The following is an 18,332-nucleotide window of genomic DNA, read 5'->3' as shown; positions in this document are numbered from 1 at the left end:
CTCTGATTACGTAATCCCGGTACAAGTAATCTGTTACTCCCCAACACTGATTATAACAGATCAGAAAATAGCGTAACATGAGCTCTTTAAAGTCAAATAAGCAGATCACATTTAAAATCCGTCCCGTGTGTGTGACTCACAGAAGAGGGAGACTCCATCGAAGACATAAGCAGCGATCAGAACCACAGCCAGAACCACAGCCACTCTCAGCACTGTCACCTTCACCCTGCACCCACAACACCCTCCTGCACAAACAACTGGACTTTTACTCACTTTAAATAGTCCTATATTATACAGAATTGACTCTTTTGAGCTTTAAGACATGTTATAATCCTGATACCTTGAATTGTGTTTTGTTTCATTCACACATGTTTGAGAAATACTTTATTATTAATGTGTTTACATCTCCAAAGCTCAAAATTTTCTGGTTCATGTCATGTGGCAGTTTTTTTAAGAGAACAGCTCCTTTTACCTTTAGTTCAGTAGAGATTGGCAACTGATATCGGTGATTGTGCATGTGTGTATTAGCTGTAAAATTAACTTCTGACAACTGAATCAGAGATTTATCTTTTTTGCCTTGCATATGCCACGTGGACCACACCTCTAAACCAGGACTAAACCAGAACTAAAATCAGGACTAAACCAGAACTAAAATCAGGACTAAACCAGAACTAAAATCAGGACTTAAACCAGGACTAAAATCAGGACTAAAACCAGGTCTAACCCAGGACTAAACCAGGTCAAAACCAAAACTTAAACTGGGATTAAAATCAGGTGTAAACCATGACTAAACCAGGACTAAAACCATGACTAAACCAGGACTAAAACCACGACTAAACCAGGTCTAAACCAGGTCTAAAACAAGGACTAAAACAAGGTCTAAACCAGGTTTAAACCTGGACTAAATCAGGACTAAACCAGGTCTAAACCAGGACTAAACCAGGACTAAAACCAGGACTAAAACCAGGTCTAAACAAGGTCTAAACCAGGACTAAACCAGAACTAAAACAAGGTCTAAATCAGGACTAAATCAGGACTAAACCAGGTCTAAGCCAGGACTAAATCAGGTCTAAACCAGGACTTAAACCAGGACTAAACCAGGTCTAAACCAGGACTTAAACCAGGACTAAAACCAGGTCTAAAACCAGGCCTAACCAGAACTAGTGTGAATGAAACAAAACACAACTCCAGATCTGTTTGTGATGAGGAAACAACATTATAAAAGAAAAACAAAATGGCAAAACATGACCTCATTAAAATTCAAAAAGGATTTCAGGTTTCCATTTAGAAATGAGATACTTTCCACGTGAAGCAAAGATAATTATTGTATTTACATATCGTGGAAATATTGCCAATATAAAAGCTGAAAAATAAATAAAATACAGTCTTACCTTTGTTTTTAGTAGCTGCTGGAACATTGATGTATGAATGTGTTTGATTTTCAGACATCTCGACTCCTCACAAATCCACAACTGAGCCTCCAGCCGATGACGTTCACTGAATTAAAGTTAAAAATGTTTCTGTCATTGATTTCCTTAAAAGTACATGTTAAACACTTCCTCATTTTATTAATGGAATTTAGGTTGTGAGTAAAAAAAAACACAAGGTTGCAACATCTTATAACATCTTATATAAAGCAGGGTACAACAAACTAGAAAGAAAGGTTTTGCTTTATTTACTTTTTTAAATTTTGCTAGTAAGAATCATTGTCTTTTTCAACATTGTGTATAATTTTAGTAACAGTGGTATTTGGTGAGAGGAGGCCACACAACCACACAACTTCTTTTATTTAATTTCGATTATTTCAGTCTACAGATACAGATTGAAGTTGAGGTTCTTGATTTTCCATTAGAAGAGGAAGTATGCTTTTTTTTATCTGTCTGTCTTTGATTCTGTTACAAACCAGTGCTTGCGACAAAGGAAAGTAACAGAAACAAGACCTGAGAGTGAAAGAAAGTGATTTTGATTATGTGGCTTTTATACAGTATATATAAGTAATTGTAAGTACAATAACAACAAAGGGGTTTTACACACTCCTGTTTCTGTTATATGTTCTTCCCCTGGGCTCAATTATACACCAATTTAGTGACGTCACGTACCACCTTTTTGCGGATGACATTCAACTTTACTGCTCCTTTAAGACCTCAGAAACCATAAGCTGACATCTTTACTCAGCTGTCTGTCACATGTTATACAGTGGTTCAGTGATAACAACTTCAGCTGAACTCAGGCAAAACCGAGACTCTATGGGCCCGATCTTCCCCCATCAGGTGGAGTGGAGCAGACTGAGGGTGTGGTGCCAGAACCGTAAAAATAAATATTAAATGAGTTCACTGAAAAACAACATGTAACATGCACAAGACTTAATTTTATTTGGAAATATATTAGAATGATAAATGCTTAACATTTATAACGTGTTCGTGTTCAGCAGAGCACAGCCCCTCGCTCGCTCCCTGTATCGGCTCAGCTCTGCTCTATAGTTTGGTTTGATCTGGATCTGTACAAAAGCTGCTCCTTCACATGAGGCCGTTTACAGCGACTCTGTCTGTGTCTTAATGCTGCGATGTCGATTTCCTCACATTCTCGTTAACGGACTCTGACTGGGATCAGCGCACGCAATCACTGAGCACGGGGCTGTGCCAGTGAAGCGGACACACATCCGTTATATGACAATAAATGTGTTCCATGATCCGCGGACACCCGTGAGACGAGAATGTGAGTGGTCAGTGGGAGCAGCGATGCGCACTCGTACCTCAGGTGAGAGACACAGGAGCAGACTCTGCAGAAAACAGTGGGTCTGCTGTGGGACGGGCAGCGCATGAGGTAGACACTGGTCTGCTGCATCATGGGAGGAAAACGAATGCAGAGAAAACTATAAAAGGTTGACGTGTGTGCGCGTGCATGGGCTTACAGCAGTGTGCGTGTCTGAGAGGAGCGCATGTGCGCGCAGTGTTCAGAACACAAACCCAGTCAGTTCTGTCACGGCACATCTAATCTTCTATATTCCTTGCGCCTCTGCTGGTGTGTACTGGCATCGTGAGGCTCTGGAGCTGTTTTATTGTAATCATATATAACTCCTCCCCACACTCCTCTTTGCTGTCTGATAATGAGGCAAAGATTACAGACTTTACCCACACTGGCGGTGCGTTTAAATGCCACAGCGGTCACAGATTGGTTCAGATGTCGTCGCCATATTTGTACTTGTACTGTCCCACTCCAGCCTCCAGCAGTGAAGTACAGCCCCACATGGACACGCACACTCCTTAATGCTAGCACTAGTGCTAAGATTGGGCGCAAGATCGGGCCCTTATTGTTGCTCCAGAAAGAGCTGTCCCCAACATTAAACAGTGAATCAGTCACTGAATCTAAGTAGTTAGCATAACGATTAGCATCACGAAATTAGCATATGATTAGCGAGCAAATCTACATAACAATGACACACGGAAAACGTGCTAACAAGTACATTTCAAACACAAAAGGCAACATTACAGGTGTATAATTATGTTTCACCATGTAATATTTACAGACAATGCTTAAACAAACACCAAAAGGAAACATCAGAACAGAAGAGCCGACATTTTGCTGAAGTGAGGCCTGAACAACAACTTCCTGTCTAACGTTCTTCCTCTACTATTATTAAAAGAGTAAATGAAAGTCAAATACAGTAAACATAAACTCCCTACACAGATACAAACAAGACAAAACAGTGAAGCCAAGAGTCACTGCAGATGAAACACACAACATTTAGGACAGTTTTTTCATTCGCTGTGGTGTATTTGTCTATAGAAAATGTACATTTGCAAAACAGCTCACACGAAATCCTAAAGAGAATTCGAGCTATCCAAAACAAAACTTGTATGTGACACTGGAGTTCACACTTTACACAAATTAATTTGATGAAAAGCTGTATTGTATTTGTAAATAAAATATATTTAACTTAAAAATAAATGTACACTACAGGATGTTGTGTCTGATTTAGGCTGCAATTATCTGAAATTTTGCACCACATTTCATAAATAATAATAACACAGTTTCAACTTGTAACTAAACTGGAAGTGCAATGCTCTGATATTTAGAACATTTAAGAGTCTCAAAGCGAGTTGTTTTACTCAAGACGAGAAACAGCTGATGCGATGTGCTTTCTTAACTTTGAATCCTGTGGTCCACAGCCAGATCCTGCAGCAGTCTTTGCAATCACAGATTAAACTCTCATCAGAATCTCCTCATGTCTGTGGTGTGACAGCGCAGCTCAGAGGTTTTAGTTCTTCTCTCAGTCGCCACACAGAAACACTGGTTTTGTGTAGTTGGAATAGCAAATACATCAATATTACTTTTGTACTGTAATGCGGAATGTTCTTGAAAATCAAACAAGTCCTGCATGTATCTGAAAGTGTGTGTGTTGTACACATGTACTCACTGCTGAGAGCCTTCTCCCTGTTTGACTCATGTGAAATACTTTGTTAGATTTTTGGTGCTCACTCATTTTGATTTGCTGTTCTAGTTGAGTTTCTATATTAAAAGTGACAGAGTTTGGGCCAAAGTCCTTTAATATGTGAGAGTGTTGAAAAAACAAGGTGAATTCACTGATGATGTGTGTTTGTGAATGAGACCTGTGTCCAGTGTTCTGACAAAGAGTCTGAGAACTGAACTGATGAGAAATGTTCCAAATGATGTTGAGCACCTGTGACCCTGTTCAGACCGGCCTGCAGGTGTGAATCAAAAGATCAAACTAAACCAAGTTTAAATGCTAAAACAACTGAAAAAAATAAATGTGTACAATATTTCACAATCATTTAGCGAACAATAAAAGCAATTTTCTCATCTTTGCTTTTTAGCAGATGGTATCTAAACTGTGTCTTAAACAGAACTCAGTTCAAACATTTACATTTTAACAAAGACCAAATCCACTATAAATGTTTATCTATTACCTGCTCTTTTCTGCTGTTTATCTTCACCATGTGTCCATCCAGAGTTACACATTTCTCCTCGCTCTGGGTCCATGATAATTTATTTGTGGAGAAATAATAACACTTTGGTCCATTCAGCTCCCAGCCACTGTCACACTGGTATGTACATGGAACTATGGAGACAGAGTGAAATAATCAGTATTAACTTAAAATTTATTTATTTGTTTATTTGATTTGACCATTACCTGGGCTTGCAGTAGTACTTTTAGTAGTTGTAGTAGAAGCCGTAGTAGTTGTTGTAGTACTAGTAGTATTTGCTGTTGTGTTTGTTGTTGTCAGAGCTTCCTTGTATTCTTTGTTGTTTACTGTTTAAAGAAAGAGTTTTTTGCAGTGTACAGTCATAATGTGCAAAATAGGACAAATATTTTCTTTTAAAATACCTGTGACAGGTTGGACCACTTATTTTATTAAAACTTTGTTAAGATCATTTTTAAGATTTTGCAAACCATTTTACCATGTTTAAAAGTAAAAGAAAAAACATGTTTCTTGCATGTAAAATGTGCCAAAAATTAAGACAGAATTCTAGTCTAAGTTTTAGAACTCTCGATTTCCTGTAATTTCCAAATTATTTTTTAACTGAATTGCTTATTGATTTGTGTAAATATATATGGCATGTATATATATGTCATATATTTACAACAGCTATTATCCCACCAAATTAAGTCAAAATGAGAGAATTATCAAAACCTGCCATACACACTTTAAACTTGCTAGTAAAATACTCAGTGGAACTAAACCAGGACTAAAGTTGGACTAAAGTGGCTATAACCAACTGAGATCAAACTGAGACCAGTTAAACCAGGACTAGAACTGGACCAGACCAGGTCTACATCAGGACTAAACTGTTATTATTGTTGTGACATAAAATGTCTGATCTCACAGGTCATTTTAACAAAATTTTTTTTAATGAAAAGTTGCGATTTTCTAAATCACACTGTGTTGTATAAAACAAAGTAGGTGGGGCTCTTTCTGTTAATTGTAATGTTGAATATATTATTCCAAGTAAAATGTTTCATTTCAATGCATATTTTAGCTGTGGACAGAAAGTTTTTGTGTTTTGTAGAGTTTGTGTCTTTTTTGAAGGTTGAAACAAAGCAGAAAGAAGCAGCACACTGCTCCTCACAGAGCCACAGCAGAGGTCAGTGTGTGTGGCCTCTCAGACTGCACCAGGACTGGACTGGGACAAGAAATCACACCTGGACTTTTTGGTCTGGACCGGGCCCCTGCTCCATTAGTTAGGATATAAAATAAGTTCAACAGGCCCCTGTTAGGACCCTCAGCGTGTGCTTGTTGTGAACGCCCCTGGAGGCTCAGAGCTCAGAGTTACAGTGTGAGCACAGGACAGCAGTGAGTCTCAGGGGTCTGAAGTGGCCCCTAAACACAATGAACTCATGTTTTATGTCCCGCTTAAAGATAACAGCTTTTGTTCCTCTTCTGAAATCTCATATACTCTGTGTGCGTCTGCAGTGAAATGATCTAAAAATAACCAAAAAGTGCCTTGGCCACTGGGAAAAGTCCCGGGGCCACAGATGCCCAGCCCTGGTTGTGTGTGGAGTTTATGTGTTTAGTCCAACTTTACATTTGAATTTGTGTGTGACTCACAGAAGAGGGCGACTAACCTAAATTTCAAAGTAGAACACAAAACAACTTTATGGAAATACATCTAATGACTGCTTAATTGTTTTCTGTACAAGATCATCCGGATCATAACACTATTTTAACATCAGGAATTATTGTATTTTTCAGACTATAAGTCGCTCCGGAGTATAAGTCGCACTTTTGGGGGGAAATTTATTTTATCAAATCAGAGACCAGGAACTGACATTTCATTTTAGTAGAACAGAGAACAACAGACATATATGAACAGTTCTTCAGATAAACTATAACATAAACAACAGAACACAACATATTTACCAAACTCTCCATCTCACTCCAAATCACTAAATCCATTAAATTCTTCATCCTTGGTGTCACTTCAGAGCAACTCCACGACCTCTGGAGGTAAACAGAGCGCCACTTCCTCTTCTGTGTCGCTGTCGTCAGACTCAGCATCAGTTCCAGTTAGAATTATTCTGGCCTTTCTGAATCCCGACAGGATGGTTTCAGTGTCACTCCAGGTTTTCTCGATCCATCCAGTGACTTCCAGGAAAGTTTCATGGCGTCACAAGTTTCTCGCTCACTCCAAACTTTCTTTCTGCTGCTCGATTACTGTTTTCGGCTGAATATTTCGCTACTTGCAGCTTGTAATCTGCAAAATATGATTTTCTTTCTGGGGGCATTTGTGTTCAATCTTCTCAGTTGTCTTAATAAGTTTGTTTAAATTGGTACAGAAATGATGGTGCGATGGACTGACATGATACAGACAGGACAGAGGCTCTTTCTGCAGGAGACATGTGCAGTAGAGCAAAGTGACAGTGGTGCAGGAGGAACAGGAGCAGCAGATACTGACACGCAAGACTAGAGCCTCTCATTGCTTCAGTGTGAAAATTTTTATATGTAAGTCGCCTCGCAGTATAAGTCGCAGGAAACACCCAAACCATGAAAAGAAGTGTGATTTATAGTCCAGAAAATTCATCATTTAAATTTGAGTTCACACTCGCATTAGCTTCAAAACACAAAGACCAACTTTTCTAAACACAGAAGCTTCCTCCACTGAAGTATTTACATTGTAGAAAACACATTGTCTTTGATTATGTATGTGTAACCTGCTGTCCTCTGTCTGATATTTAAATGTGGATTTATTTGAGCACAACTCGGCTAATTCCCAATAAACAATGACAGGAGCAGGAAATGTGGCTCTGCAGTTTGTGACAGAACCAGAACTAGTCGTGAATAGGGCCTATTAGCATTTGAGACGTGTGAGACATGTTTATTTCTGTGGTCTATACTGGAACAGCAGAGGTTAAAGATGCATTATGTAACTTTAGGTGTCTCCATGACGATATTGGTGTGCTTGGAATGTTCCTGCAGTGTGGCATGAACGTGTTGAAGCTAAAAACAAAAACTGTGAATATGTTTTAATTTTGATCTTGGGACTGTGACAGAAACACAACCACCTGCATCTCTTGTCTTTGGTCATTGCAGCTTCTTTACTGGACAAAATTAAAACACATTAAACCAGGACTAAATCAGGTCTAAATCAAGTCTAAATCAGGTCTAAACCAGGATTAAACCAGGATTAGATGAGGACTAAACCAGAAGTAACGTAGAACTACACCAGGGCTAAACCAGATCTAAATCAGGACCAAACCAGGACTAAACAAGGACTATACCAGGATTAAACCAGGACTAAATCAGGACTAAACCAGGTCTGACCACTGCAGACGAGGAACACCCCACAAGAGCTGCAGTTTTGGAGATGCTATGCTTATTTACATTCATTTTTACATTTATTTCTATATCAGTCTGTTGGATTTGGTCTTAGAGGGGGAAAAAAACGGCCATCAGTAATTATTATTTATCTTTTTATTTTTATTTTTAATCGGTTAATGCAGATAGAGCCATCAGAGAAATCCACATCCAAAATCTTACAGTGACTTTTAAATTTTTTTAACAACAAGTAAGTTATAAAGAGCTTATACACATATGTACATTTTTACAACATAGAATAATAACAAAGTTTAGCTCAAACTCCAGTCAATACAATAACATAAAGAGAATATTAAAATGGGACTAAACACCTGAACTCTGCCCACAGTCACGGTCCAGACAAGATCCAAAGTGGGCAGTGCCTGGACGACTAAACGGGAAAGTAGCTGTAAACTGGAAATGAATGAGTTTGTATTAAAATGGTAAAAAGAATAAACTAAAGAAGTTTAATGTAATTTCTATTTTATACAGTTTGGTTTCTTCTCACAGATGTATCGCTGGCGTGAGTTGCAGTGTTTATCAAACCAGCATTTGTACTCATAGCCAGCTGCTTTCTCTCCCATCCTCACACAGTCTTCTCCTTCTGGATATTTATTGTTATATGTCCAGTTGTCCGGTTCAGTTTGGGCTCCATTTTTAAACCAAAATGTTAAACTAAACCAAAGAAACAAAGGGGACAGTTCAGTCATATTCACAGGGGAATATTCAGAGTTTTTTCATGGCACAATGTTTAAATCTAAATCATTTCAACTGTGTATTTTTAGTGGTTAAATCTTACTCTGTGTCCAGTAAAGAGCCGTCGGTCCATTTCCACAGACCCTCTGACTCAGAGTCTGTCAGTCCGATCCAGAACCTGTCTTCATTCTCTGTCATTAAATTTCCCAGTCTTTTATACAGAAAACTCTAAAACAGAAAATAAAAGTGTTTAGTGTCAAAATGAGTCTCGATTTAACAATAAGTTTCATTCTTGTTCTCGATGGCAGCGATCAGTACAGAAAACAGAAGGACCTGCCTTAAATTGTTTTTTAGATACAACAATCTGAAAGTGTCTCCTTGAACAACTCTGCTCAAAACAGGTCAGGGGGGAGTTGACAAAATATCTTTTAATGACAAAACTATAAGGAGTTGGGTGATAAAATCTGGGACTTTTCCCATTGGAAAGTGTGTGAAGCTCCTAGAATTTTTTCAGTCAAATCTGAGATGGTCGGATGGGGACATTCGGAGATTTGGTGTGGAATGACCCAGAAATCTCCAAACACAAACCACAAATGTGAACTATTATTCTTAGTAATTCACAACAGACTGTGTAAATGGACATAGTTAATGCAGTAACATCCCAAACAGGAAGTGAGCACGGGCATGCTTCTGGCTCCATCATCTCTGATCTAGTTCACTTTCTATTGAAAACTGCTGCTGTGAGCCTCGTCGTTTTGGTTTTAAAATGTTTGTATTAACCTGCTCCACATGATCCTGGTCTTTTTATTTCGCTGTTTTGTACATAGATCAATACAAATCAGGAGACTTCTTTTCCCAAAGTTGCTCTCGCTAGTGTTAGCAGCAGGTTTGATTGACAGCGCTGGGAAGGGGCGTTACCTTCAAGAGCCTCGTTCAGGATTGGCTCTTTGGTTGTTATGATACTCGTGGTCCGAATTCTAAATATGGAACTCAGCTCCAGATTCACCGCTATAACTGCAGCCTCAATGAGCTTCATTTGACTGGAGCTGAATGCTGTGGGTGACGTCACACTCACTTAATCCACTTTTTTATACAGTCTATGAGCTCAACAAACAGAAATGTTGTGAGTCTTTGTGATCAAATACAACTTCTTCAAACCTACAATGTTAAATTTTGAGCCATTTTTGTTTCACATGAAAAATCCAGTAATTACAAACATATTAAACATAAACCAGGTCAAAACATTTACATTATAACAAAGACCAAATCCACTATAAATATTTATATATTACCTGCTCTTCTCTGCTGTTTATCTTCACCAGGTGTCCACCCAGAGTTACACATTTCTCCTCGCTCTGGGGTCCATGTTAATTTATTTGTGGAGAAATAATAACACTTTGGTCCATTCAGCTCCCAGCCACTGTCACACTGGTATGTACATGGAACTATGGAGACAGAGTGAAATAATCAGTATTAACTTAATATTTATTATTTATTTATTTGATTTGACCATTACCTTGGGTGGTAGTAGTACTTTTAGTAGTTGTAGTAGAAGCCGTAGTAGTCGTTGTAGTACTAGTAGTTTTGCTGTTGTCTTTGGGGTTGTTGTTGTCAGAGCTTCTTTGCATTCTTTGTTGTTTACTGTTTAAAGAAAGAGATTTATGCAGTGTACAATCATAAGTTGGACCACTCATTTTATTAAAACTCTGATAAGATCATTGTATTTAAGATTTTGCTAAATATTTTGCCAATAATTCCACCACTGTTACCTAGCAAGTTTTTTTATTTCTTTATTTCTTTATTTTGTCTTAATCATGTTTACAAATAAAAGAAAAACATGTTTCGTGTGTGTAAAATGTGCCAAACGTTAATTCTCCCTCGTGTCATATCATCATAAGTTTTAGAACTCTCGACTTCCTGTAATTTCTAACTTATATTTTAACTGAATTGCTTATTGATTTGTGTAAAACTGTCAAATATTTACAACAGCTATTATTTCACCAAATTACATCAAAATAAGGTAATTTTCAAAACCTGCCATACACACTTTAAACTTGCTAGTAAAATACTCAGTGGAACTAAACCAGGACTANTTTTTGGCTGCATATTTCGCTAATTGCATCTTGTAATCTGCAAAATATGATTTTTTTTCTGGGGGCATTTGTGTTCAGTCTTAAAAGTCTTTAAATTGGTACAGAAATGATGGTGCGATGGACTGACATGATACAGACAGGACAGAGGCTCTTTCTGCAGGAGACATGTGCAGTAGAGTGAAGTGAAGTGACAGTGGAACAGGAGGAACAGGAGCAGCAGATACTGACACACAAGACTAGAGCCTCTCGCAGCTTCAGTGTGAAAATTTTAATATATAAGTCGCACCAGAGTATAAGTCGCAGCACCACCCAAACCATGAAAAAAAGTACAGTCATTTAAATTTGAGTTCACACTCGCATTAGCTTCAAAACACAAAGACCAACTTTTCTAAACACAGAAGCTTCCTCCACTGAAGTATTTACATTGTAGAAAACACGTTGTCTTTGATTATGTATGTGTAACCTGCTGTCCTCTGTCTGATATTTAAATGTGGATTTATTTGAGCACAACTCGGCTAATTCCCAATAAACAATGACAGGAGCAGGAAATGTGGCTCTGCAGTTTGTGACAGAACCAGAACTAGTCGTGAATAGGGCCTATTAGCATTTGAGACGTGTGAGACATGTTTATTTCTGTGGTCTATACTGGAACAGCAGAGGTTAAAGATGCATTATGTAACTTTAGGTGTCTCCATGACGATATTGGTGTGCTTGGAATGTTCCTGCAGTGTGGCATGAACGTGTTGAAGCTGAAAACAAAACTGTGAATATGTTTTAATTTTGATCTTGGGACTGTGACAGAAACACAACCACCTGCATCTCTTGTCTTTGGTTTATTGCAGCTTCTTTATTGGACAAAATTAAAACACATTAAACCAGGACTAAACCAGGACTAAATCAGGTCTAAATCAAGTCTAAATCAGGACTAAACCAGGATTAAACCAGGATTAGATGAGGACTAAACCAGAAGTAACGTAGAACTACACCAGGGCTAAACCAGATCTAAATCAGGACCAAACCAGGACTAAACAAGGACTATACCAGGATTAAACCAGGACTAAATCAGGACTAAACCAGGTCTGACCACTGCAGATGAGGACCACCCCACAAGAGCTGCAGTTTTGGAGATGCTATGCTTATTTACATTCATTTTTACATTTATTTCTATATCAGTCTGTTGGATTTGGTCTTAGAGGGGGAAAAAAACGGCCATCAGTAATTATTATTTATCTTTTATTTTTATTTTTAATCGGTTAATGCAGATAGAGCCATCAGAGAAATCCACATCCAAAATCTTACAGTGACTTTTAACATTTTTAACAACAAGTAAGTTATAAAGAGCTTATACACATATGTACATTTTTACAACATAGAATAATAACAAAGTTTAGCTCAAACTCCAGTCAATACAATAACATAAAGAGAATATTAAAGTGGGACTAAACACCTGAACTCTGCCCACAGTCACGGTCCAGACAAGATCCAAAGTGGGCAGTGCCTGGACGACTAAACGGGAAAGTAGCTGTAAACTGGAAATGAATGAGTTTGTATTAACATGGTAAAAAGAATAAACTAAAGAAGTTATTGTTTAATGTAATTTCTATTTTATACAGTTTGGGTTCTTCTCACAGATGTATCGCTGGAGTGTGTTGCAGTGTTTATCAAACCAGCATTTGTACTCATAGCCATCTGTTTTCTCTCCCATCCTCACACAGTCTTCTCCTTCTGGATATTTATTGTTATATGTCCAATTGTCCGGTTCAGTTTGGGCTCCATTTTTAAACCAAAATGTTAAACTAAACCAAAGAAACAAAGGGGACAGTTCAGTCATATTCACAGGGGAATATTCAGAGTTTTTTCATGGCACAATGTTTAAATCTAAATCATTTCAACTGTGTATTTTTAGTGGTTAAATCTTACTTTGTGTCCAGTAAAGAGCCGTCGGTCCATTTCCACACACCCTCTGACTCAGAGTCTGTCAGTCCGATCCAGAACTTGTCTTCATTCTCTGTCATTAAATCTCTCAGTCTTTTATACAGAAAACTCTAAAACAGAAAATAAATGTGTTTAGTGTCAAAATGAGTCTCGATTTAACAATAAGTTTCATTCTTGTTCTCGATGGCAGCGATCAGTACAGAAAACAGAAGGACCTGCCTTAAATTGTTTTTTAGATACAACAATCTGAAAGTGTCTCCTTGAACAACTCTGCTCAAAACAGGTCAGGGGGGAGTTGACAAAATAACTTTTAATGACAAAACTATAAGGAGTTGGGTGATAAAATCTGGGACTTTTCCCATTGGAAAGTGTGTGAAGCTCCTAGAATTTTTTCAGTCAAATCTGAGATGGTCGGACGGGGGCATTTGGAGATTTGGTGTGGAATGACCCAGAAATCTCCAAACACAAACCACAAATGTGAACTATTATTCTTAGTAATTCACAACAGACTGTGTAAATGGACATAGTTAATGCAGTAACATCCCAAATAGGAAGTGAGCATGGGCATGCTTCTGGCTCCATCATCTCTGATCTAGTTCACTTTCTATTGAAAACTGCTGCTGTGAGCCTCGTCATTTTGGTTTTAAAATGTTTGTATTAACCTGCTCCACATGATCCTGGTCTTTTTATTTCGCTGTTTTGTACATAGATCAATACAAATCAGGAGCTTTCTTTTCCCAAAGTTGCTCTCGCTAGTGTTAGCAGCAGGTTTGATTGACAGCGCTGGGAAGGGGCGTTACCTTCAAGAGCCTCGTTCAGGATTGGCTCTTTGGTTGTTATGATACTCGTGGTCGGAATTCTAAATATGGAACTCAGCTCCAGATTTGCCGCTATAACTGCAGCCTCAATGAGCTTCATTTGACTGGAGCTGAATGCTGTGGGTGACGTCACACTCACTTAATCCACTTTTTTATACAGTCTATGAGCTCAACAAACAGAAATGTTGTGAGTCTTTGTGATCAAATACAACTTCAAACCTATAATGTTAAACTTTTGAGCCATTTTTGTTTCACATGAAAAACTCCAGTAATTACAAACATATTAAACATAAACCAGGTCAAAACATTTACATTATAACAAAGGCCAAATCCACCATAAATGTTTATCTATTACCTGCTCTTCTCTGCTGTTTATCTTCACCAGGTGTCCACCCAGAGTTACACATTCCTCCTCGCTCTGGGTCCATGTTAATTTATTTGTGGAGAAATAATAACACTTTGTTCCATTCAGCTCCCAGCCACTGTCACACTGGTATGTACATGGAACTATGGAGACAGAGTGAAATAATCAGTATTAACTTAATATGTATTTATTTATTTGATTTGATCATTACCTTGGGTGGTAGTAGTACTTTTAGTAGTTGTAGTAGTCGTTGTAGTAGCCGTAGTAGTCGTTGTAGTAGCCGTAGTAGTCGTTGTAGAAGCTGTAGTAGTCATTGTAGTTGTTGTAGGACTAGTAGCCGTTGCCGTCGTGTTTGGGGTTGTCGCAAGAAATTTATGCACTAAACAAAAATGAGCACAAATATTTTTCTTTTAAACTTAGTGATGAAATGATAACTAAACCAGGACTAAAGTTGGACTAAACTGACTAAACTCAACTGAGATAAAACTGAGATGATAAAACATGTGAAAAACAGTATAGTACAGGGATGGGCAATCTACGGCCCTTTAAACCTTTTAATTTGGCCTGCCGAACTTGAATAAATTATAATAATAAACCTTGTTAATGTTTTATTTTTCTGCAATTCCGGCGTTACCCAATAGATGCCACACTCTAGATACATTGACCTTGTTGTTGAGGTGCGGTGTAATATGCTGCATTCATGTGGTTGTCAAAAGATCCGACTTGCTGAGTTGTTTTTCCGATTTGAGGAGGCGTTCATGTGAATTTTCCCGTGGTAAAGTCATTTTTCCGATCATTCCAACACCACATGAACGCATCCTGAGAATCCCCACAACAAAACTAACTCTAGACTTTGATGCACGCTGGCTAAAAAGGGACACCAACAACACTGTTTCCACTGAAATCAAAAGTAAGTTTCTCTGCTGTTTTGTAAAAAATGCATTTACGTGTTACACGTCATTTCTGTTAAGGTGTGCATTTAAGTTGTCCAGGTGCATGTACGTTCTCATTATAAACAGTGCACACCAGATCAAATACAATATAATATGTTCGCATACTGACACGCTGTCACTGTTCAGTCCTTGCATTGGTCTTTGTTGAGTTTTGGCTCTGGGGACGCACTTTGAATAGAAGTAAATCTGCATCTCCTACCATTTTTGAAATAAAGACAGTCAGGAGGAGAGTGATGATGATAATATCTAGAACGGGTGCTCACACTTTTTCAGCATGCGAGCTACTTACAAAATGACCAAATCAAAATGATCTACCTAATACAAAGCCAAGCAAACTGCACTGAAACACTCTGTGCCCCTTTTTTGGACCCTCACCCACAGTTTGAGAACCCCTTCTGTAAGAGAACTTCCTCTGGCACTTTACACAAAACTGTGAAAAAAGTGAAGGAAGTAGGTAAGATTTTTAAACCTGTTTTTTAAAGTTACAAACTGGAGTTGCATTCTTTTCTGGTTGTGCAGTGATATTTACCAGCCTCTGCACGTTTACCAAACCAAACGCACATTGTGACAAACATTGCATTTGTGCACTTTTGTTAGGCAAACTTCAGCCAAATGTGGCAGTAGGTCTGTTCTGTAGATCTGCTCTATGCTGTAGACCTGCTTTGTGCCAACACTGGAACACACATTTAGGCTGCGTTCAGACTGCAGCCTGAAGTGACCCAAATCCGATTTTTTGGCTTCTATGTGACCTGTATCCGATCTTTTAATGACAGTCTGAACGGCACAGATCCGAATTTTTCAAATGCGACCCAGGCCACTTGGATATGTGGTCCTGAATCCGATACATATCCGATCTTTTGACATGCGACTTCAGTCTGAACGGCCAAAGCACATCCATCCGACCTACACGTCATTAACAAGCGACAAACGTCACTATTCTGCGCTGAAGCAGGCGGAAACCGGAACTGTAAAATCGCCAGGTGCTCAATGCTCGCGACCATATTTGGACAACTTCTGTAAACACAGAGCACACTCACTGCGGTTGACGCATGGGGTTGACGTCATCGTGTCCTCCAGTGCGTGTGCGGGACACTTTCGGGCCGTTTACCGTTCACACTGAAGTCACAGACAAGTGGCATTTAATTGGAAATGTGAACGACCTCGCAAAAACATCGGATTTCACAAAAAAATCGGAATTGAGCATTAAGCCCTGCAGTCTGAACGTAGCCTTAGACTCGTTTTTGCTTCACGTTTGGTCTTGCTCTTCTAATCAGCCGCACTGTGGGAGGGGCTTGTGTTCGCTGTACGCAGGAAGGAGCGAGAGCGTGAAAAGGCGAGGGGCGGCATGCTGACGTGAGGCAGATGGACAGGTAGGATGTTTAGGAACGTTGAACCTGCCCTGTGATGCACGCTGGTACACGAGGGCACACGCTGTTGCAGACGAGCCGTGCATAGGGAGCGTGTGTGTTTGTGATGTGCCGTGGGTTTCAAATGAGCGCACAGGCTGCACTGAGACGCCCCACACGCTCCTGCACCCCGCTACAAGTTTATTACCAACAGCAGCGGCCGTAATGAAATATGATCGCACTTGTTGAGTGTCAGACCTTGAGTGAGAGACAAGACTGAGTCCAAACGCGATCGAGTCCGAGACGAGTACTAAGACACGGCGATCTACCCACACGACCTTGGCGATCGACTAGTAGATCACGATTGACGTATTGCGCACCCCAGATCTAGAAGGATAACAAAACTTTCAGTGCTTTAAAATAGTAACTCTTAGTAATAAAAAAAAGCTGTATTTTTTTATTAATTTGATTTTCATTGTTTTAAGAGTAATTTCAATAAATAGTAAAAAATAAAAAAATAAAAGACTTGAAAGACAGATATTTTGTGGTAATGCTTTGTAATGATTTTCAATTGAACTTCAAGCACAGGTTTTCTACACATCCCATGTTATTTATGCTCCTGGTCCGGCCCTTAAGTTAAATTTTAGAACCCTTTGTGGCCCACGAGCCAAAAGTTTGCCCACCCCTGGTATAGTACAAGGTCAAATACAAGGAGACCGTAGAGTTAAACCAGGACTAGAACTGGACCAAACCAGGTCTAGATCAGGACTAAACTGGGCTCAAATCAGGACCTAGTCAGGACAAGTGCTTAAAATCGCACCCTAAACCAGCAAAACCCAAAAGGAACAAGAAATAATCCAGACAAAACTACTGTACTGCCATTGAATAATATTTAACAGAGCTTTATGACAGGGAAGACAATTAATTTCATGTGGTAAAAACATCTACGTTCAACATTTAACTAAAACTCTTTCCACTTTGAGAATTGAGGTCCTTGCACAGAATGGAATTTGGATGGAATTTGGATGGAATTTTCTGCGCTGATAAAAAATAAATAAATGTAGCACTCCTTCCTGTTTTTAGAGCTACTATTAGTTTTACATTTTTGGTACCCACTTTAAACTACCACAAACCAATAATATTACCACACAACAGTCATATGAAACTTACCGCTGGTCACTGCCACTACACCAATAACGGCGAGCACCAGAACTCCAATGAGGATCCCAATAATCACTCGTTTTCTCACATTTGAAGTTCCCTGCGAAGGAGGCTTTGGTCGGGGGTCTGTGAGAGCACAAAATATATTAAGAATGTACCAAAATATGTGTGTAAAATATGTGTAAAATTATTTATAATATAAAAAAGGAATGTTAAAAGAGGAACTGCAACCTCTTTTGCAGATGTGGTCACAAAGAGACAAGTGTAAAAGACGTGCAGTCATGCATTTCTCACCATATAGTACTGACATCGACTCAATACTCAATACACAATACACAATCAAAAAATCTTTCACAAAGCCAATGTGAGGAGCAGCCTAAAAAGTCGATGTGTCTCTTGATATTTTTATTGGTACTATTTAGAAGTCTATTACCATTTTTATATATAGTTTTTTTTTACTCTTTGTGAGCTTGTGTGAGCTACTGTGTCCAAATAATTTCCCTTAAAGTCCAGAATTATAGGAAAATATAGAGAAATACAATATACTACGTAGCTTACTTTAGGGATCTTACAAATTTAACTACAATCATTATTTTATACGAAGTGTCTGCATGTGTGTATGGATGGAACGAAAAGATATAATTAAGCAGG

At 38.7% G+C, this 18,332-nt stretch overlaps 1 protein-coding gene and 2 long non-coding RNA genes across 3 annotated transcripts; all 3 read right to left on the bottom strand.

Annotated features, from left to right (window-relative positions):
- Positions 1 to 3,774: 3,774 nt before the first annotated feature.
- Positions 3,775 to 5,862, bottom strand: LOC129407345 (uncharacterized). The gene is made up of 3 exons (XR_008631507.1): positions 5,153 to 5,862; positions 4,929 to 5,080; positions 3,775 to 4,703 (listed from the first exon to the last, which is right to left on the bottom strand). It is a non-coding gene; the product is annotated as an uncharacterized LOC129407345 (long non-coding RNA).
- A 2,988-nt stretch (positions 5,863 to 8,850) lies between these two features.
- LOC129407343 (uncharacterized) lies at positions 8,851 to 11,107 on the bottom strand. The gene is made up of 4 exons (XR_008631506.1): positions 10,528 to 11,107; positions 10,304 to 10,456; positions 9,115 to 9,239; positions 8,851 to 8,990 (listed from the first exon to the last, which is right to left on the bottom strand). It is a non-coding gene; the product is annotated as an uncharacterized LOC129407343 (long non-coding RNA).
- A 1,213-nt stretch (positions 11,108 to 12,320) lies between these two features.
- LOC129407344 (perlucin-like protein) lies at positions 12,321 to 17,853 on the bottom strand (the record flags this gene model as incomplete). Its single annotated transcript, XM_055148115.1, has 4 exons — positions 12,321 to 12,900; positions 13,025 to 13,149; positions 14,213 to 14,364; positions 17,691 to 17,853. Coding segments are annotated over 4 exons (636 nt in total), but the record flags the coding sequence as incomplete, so codon positions are not given.
- Between the last annotated feature and the right edge of the window lie 479 nt (positions 17,854 to 18,332).

The sequence above is a fragment of the Boleophthalmus pectinirostris genome, unplaced genomic scaffold (assembly GCF_026225935.1).
Source record: "Boleophthalmus pectinirostris isolate CB_2022bp ecotype Guang Dong unplaced genomic scaffold, ASM2622593v1 HiC_scaffold_900, whole genome shotgun sequence".
Taxonomy (NCBI): Eukaryota; Metazoa; Chordata; class Actinopteri; order Gobiiformes; family Gobiidae; genus Boleophthalmus; species Boleophthalmus pectinirostris.
This window is presented reverse-complemented; position numbering and strand designations above follow the sequence as displayed.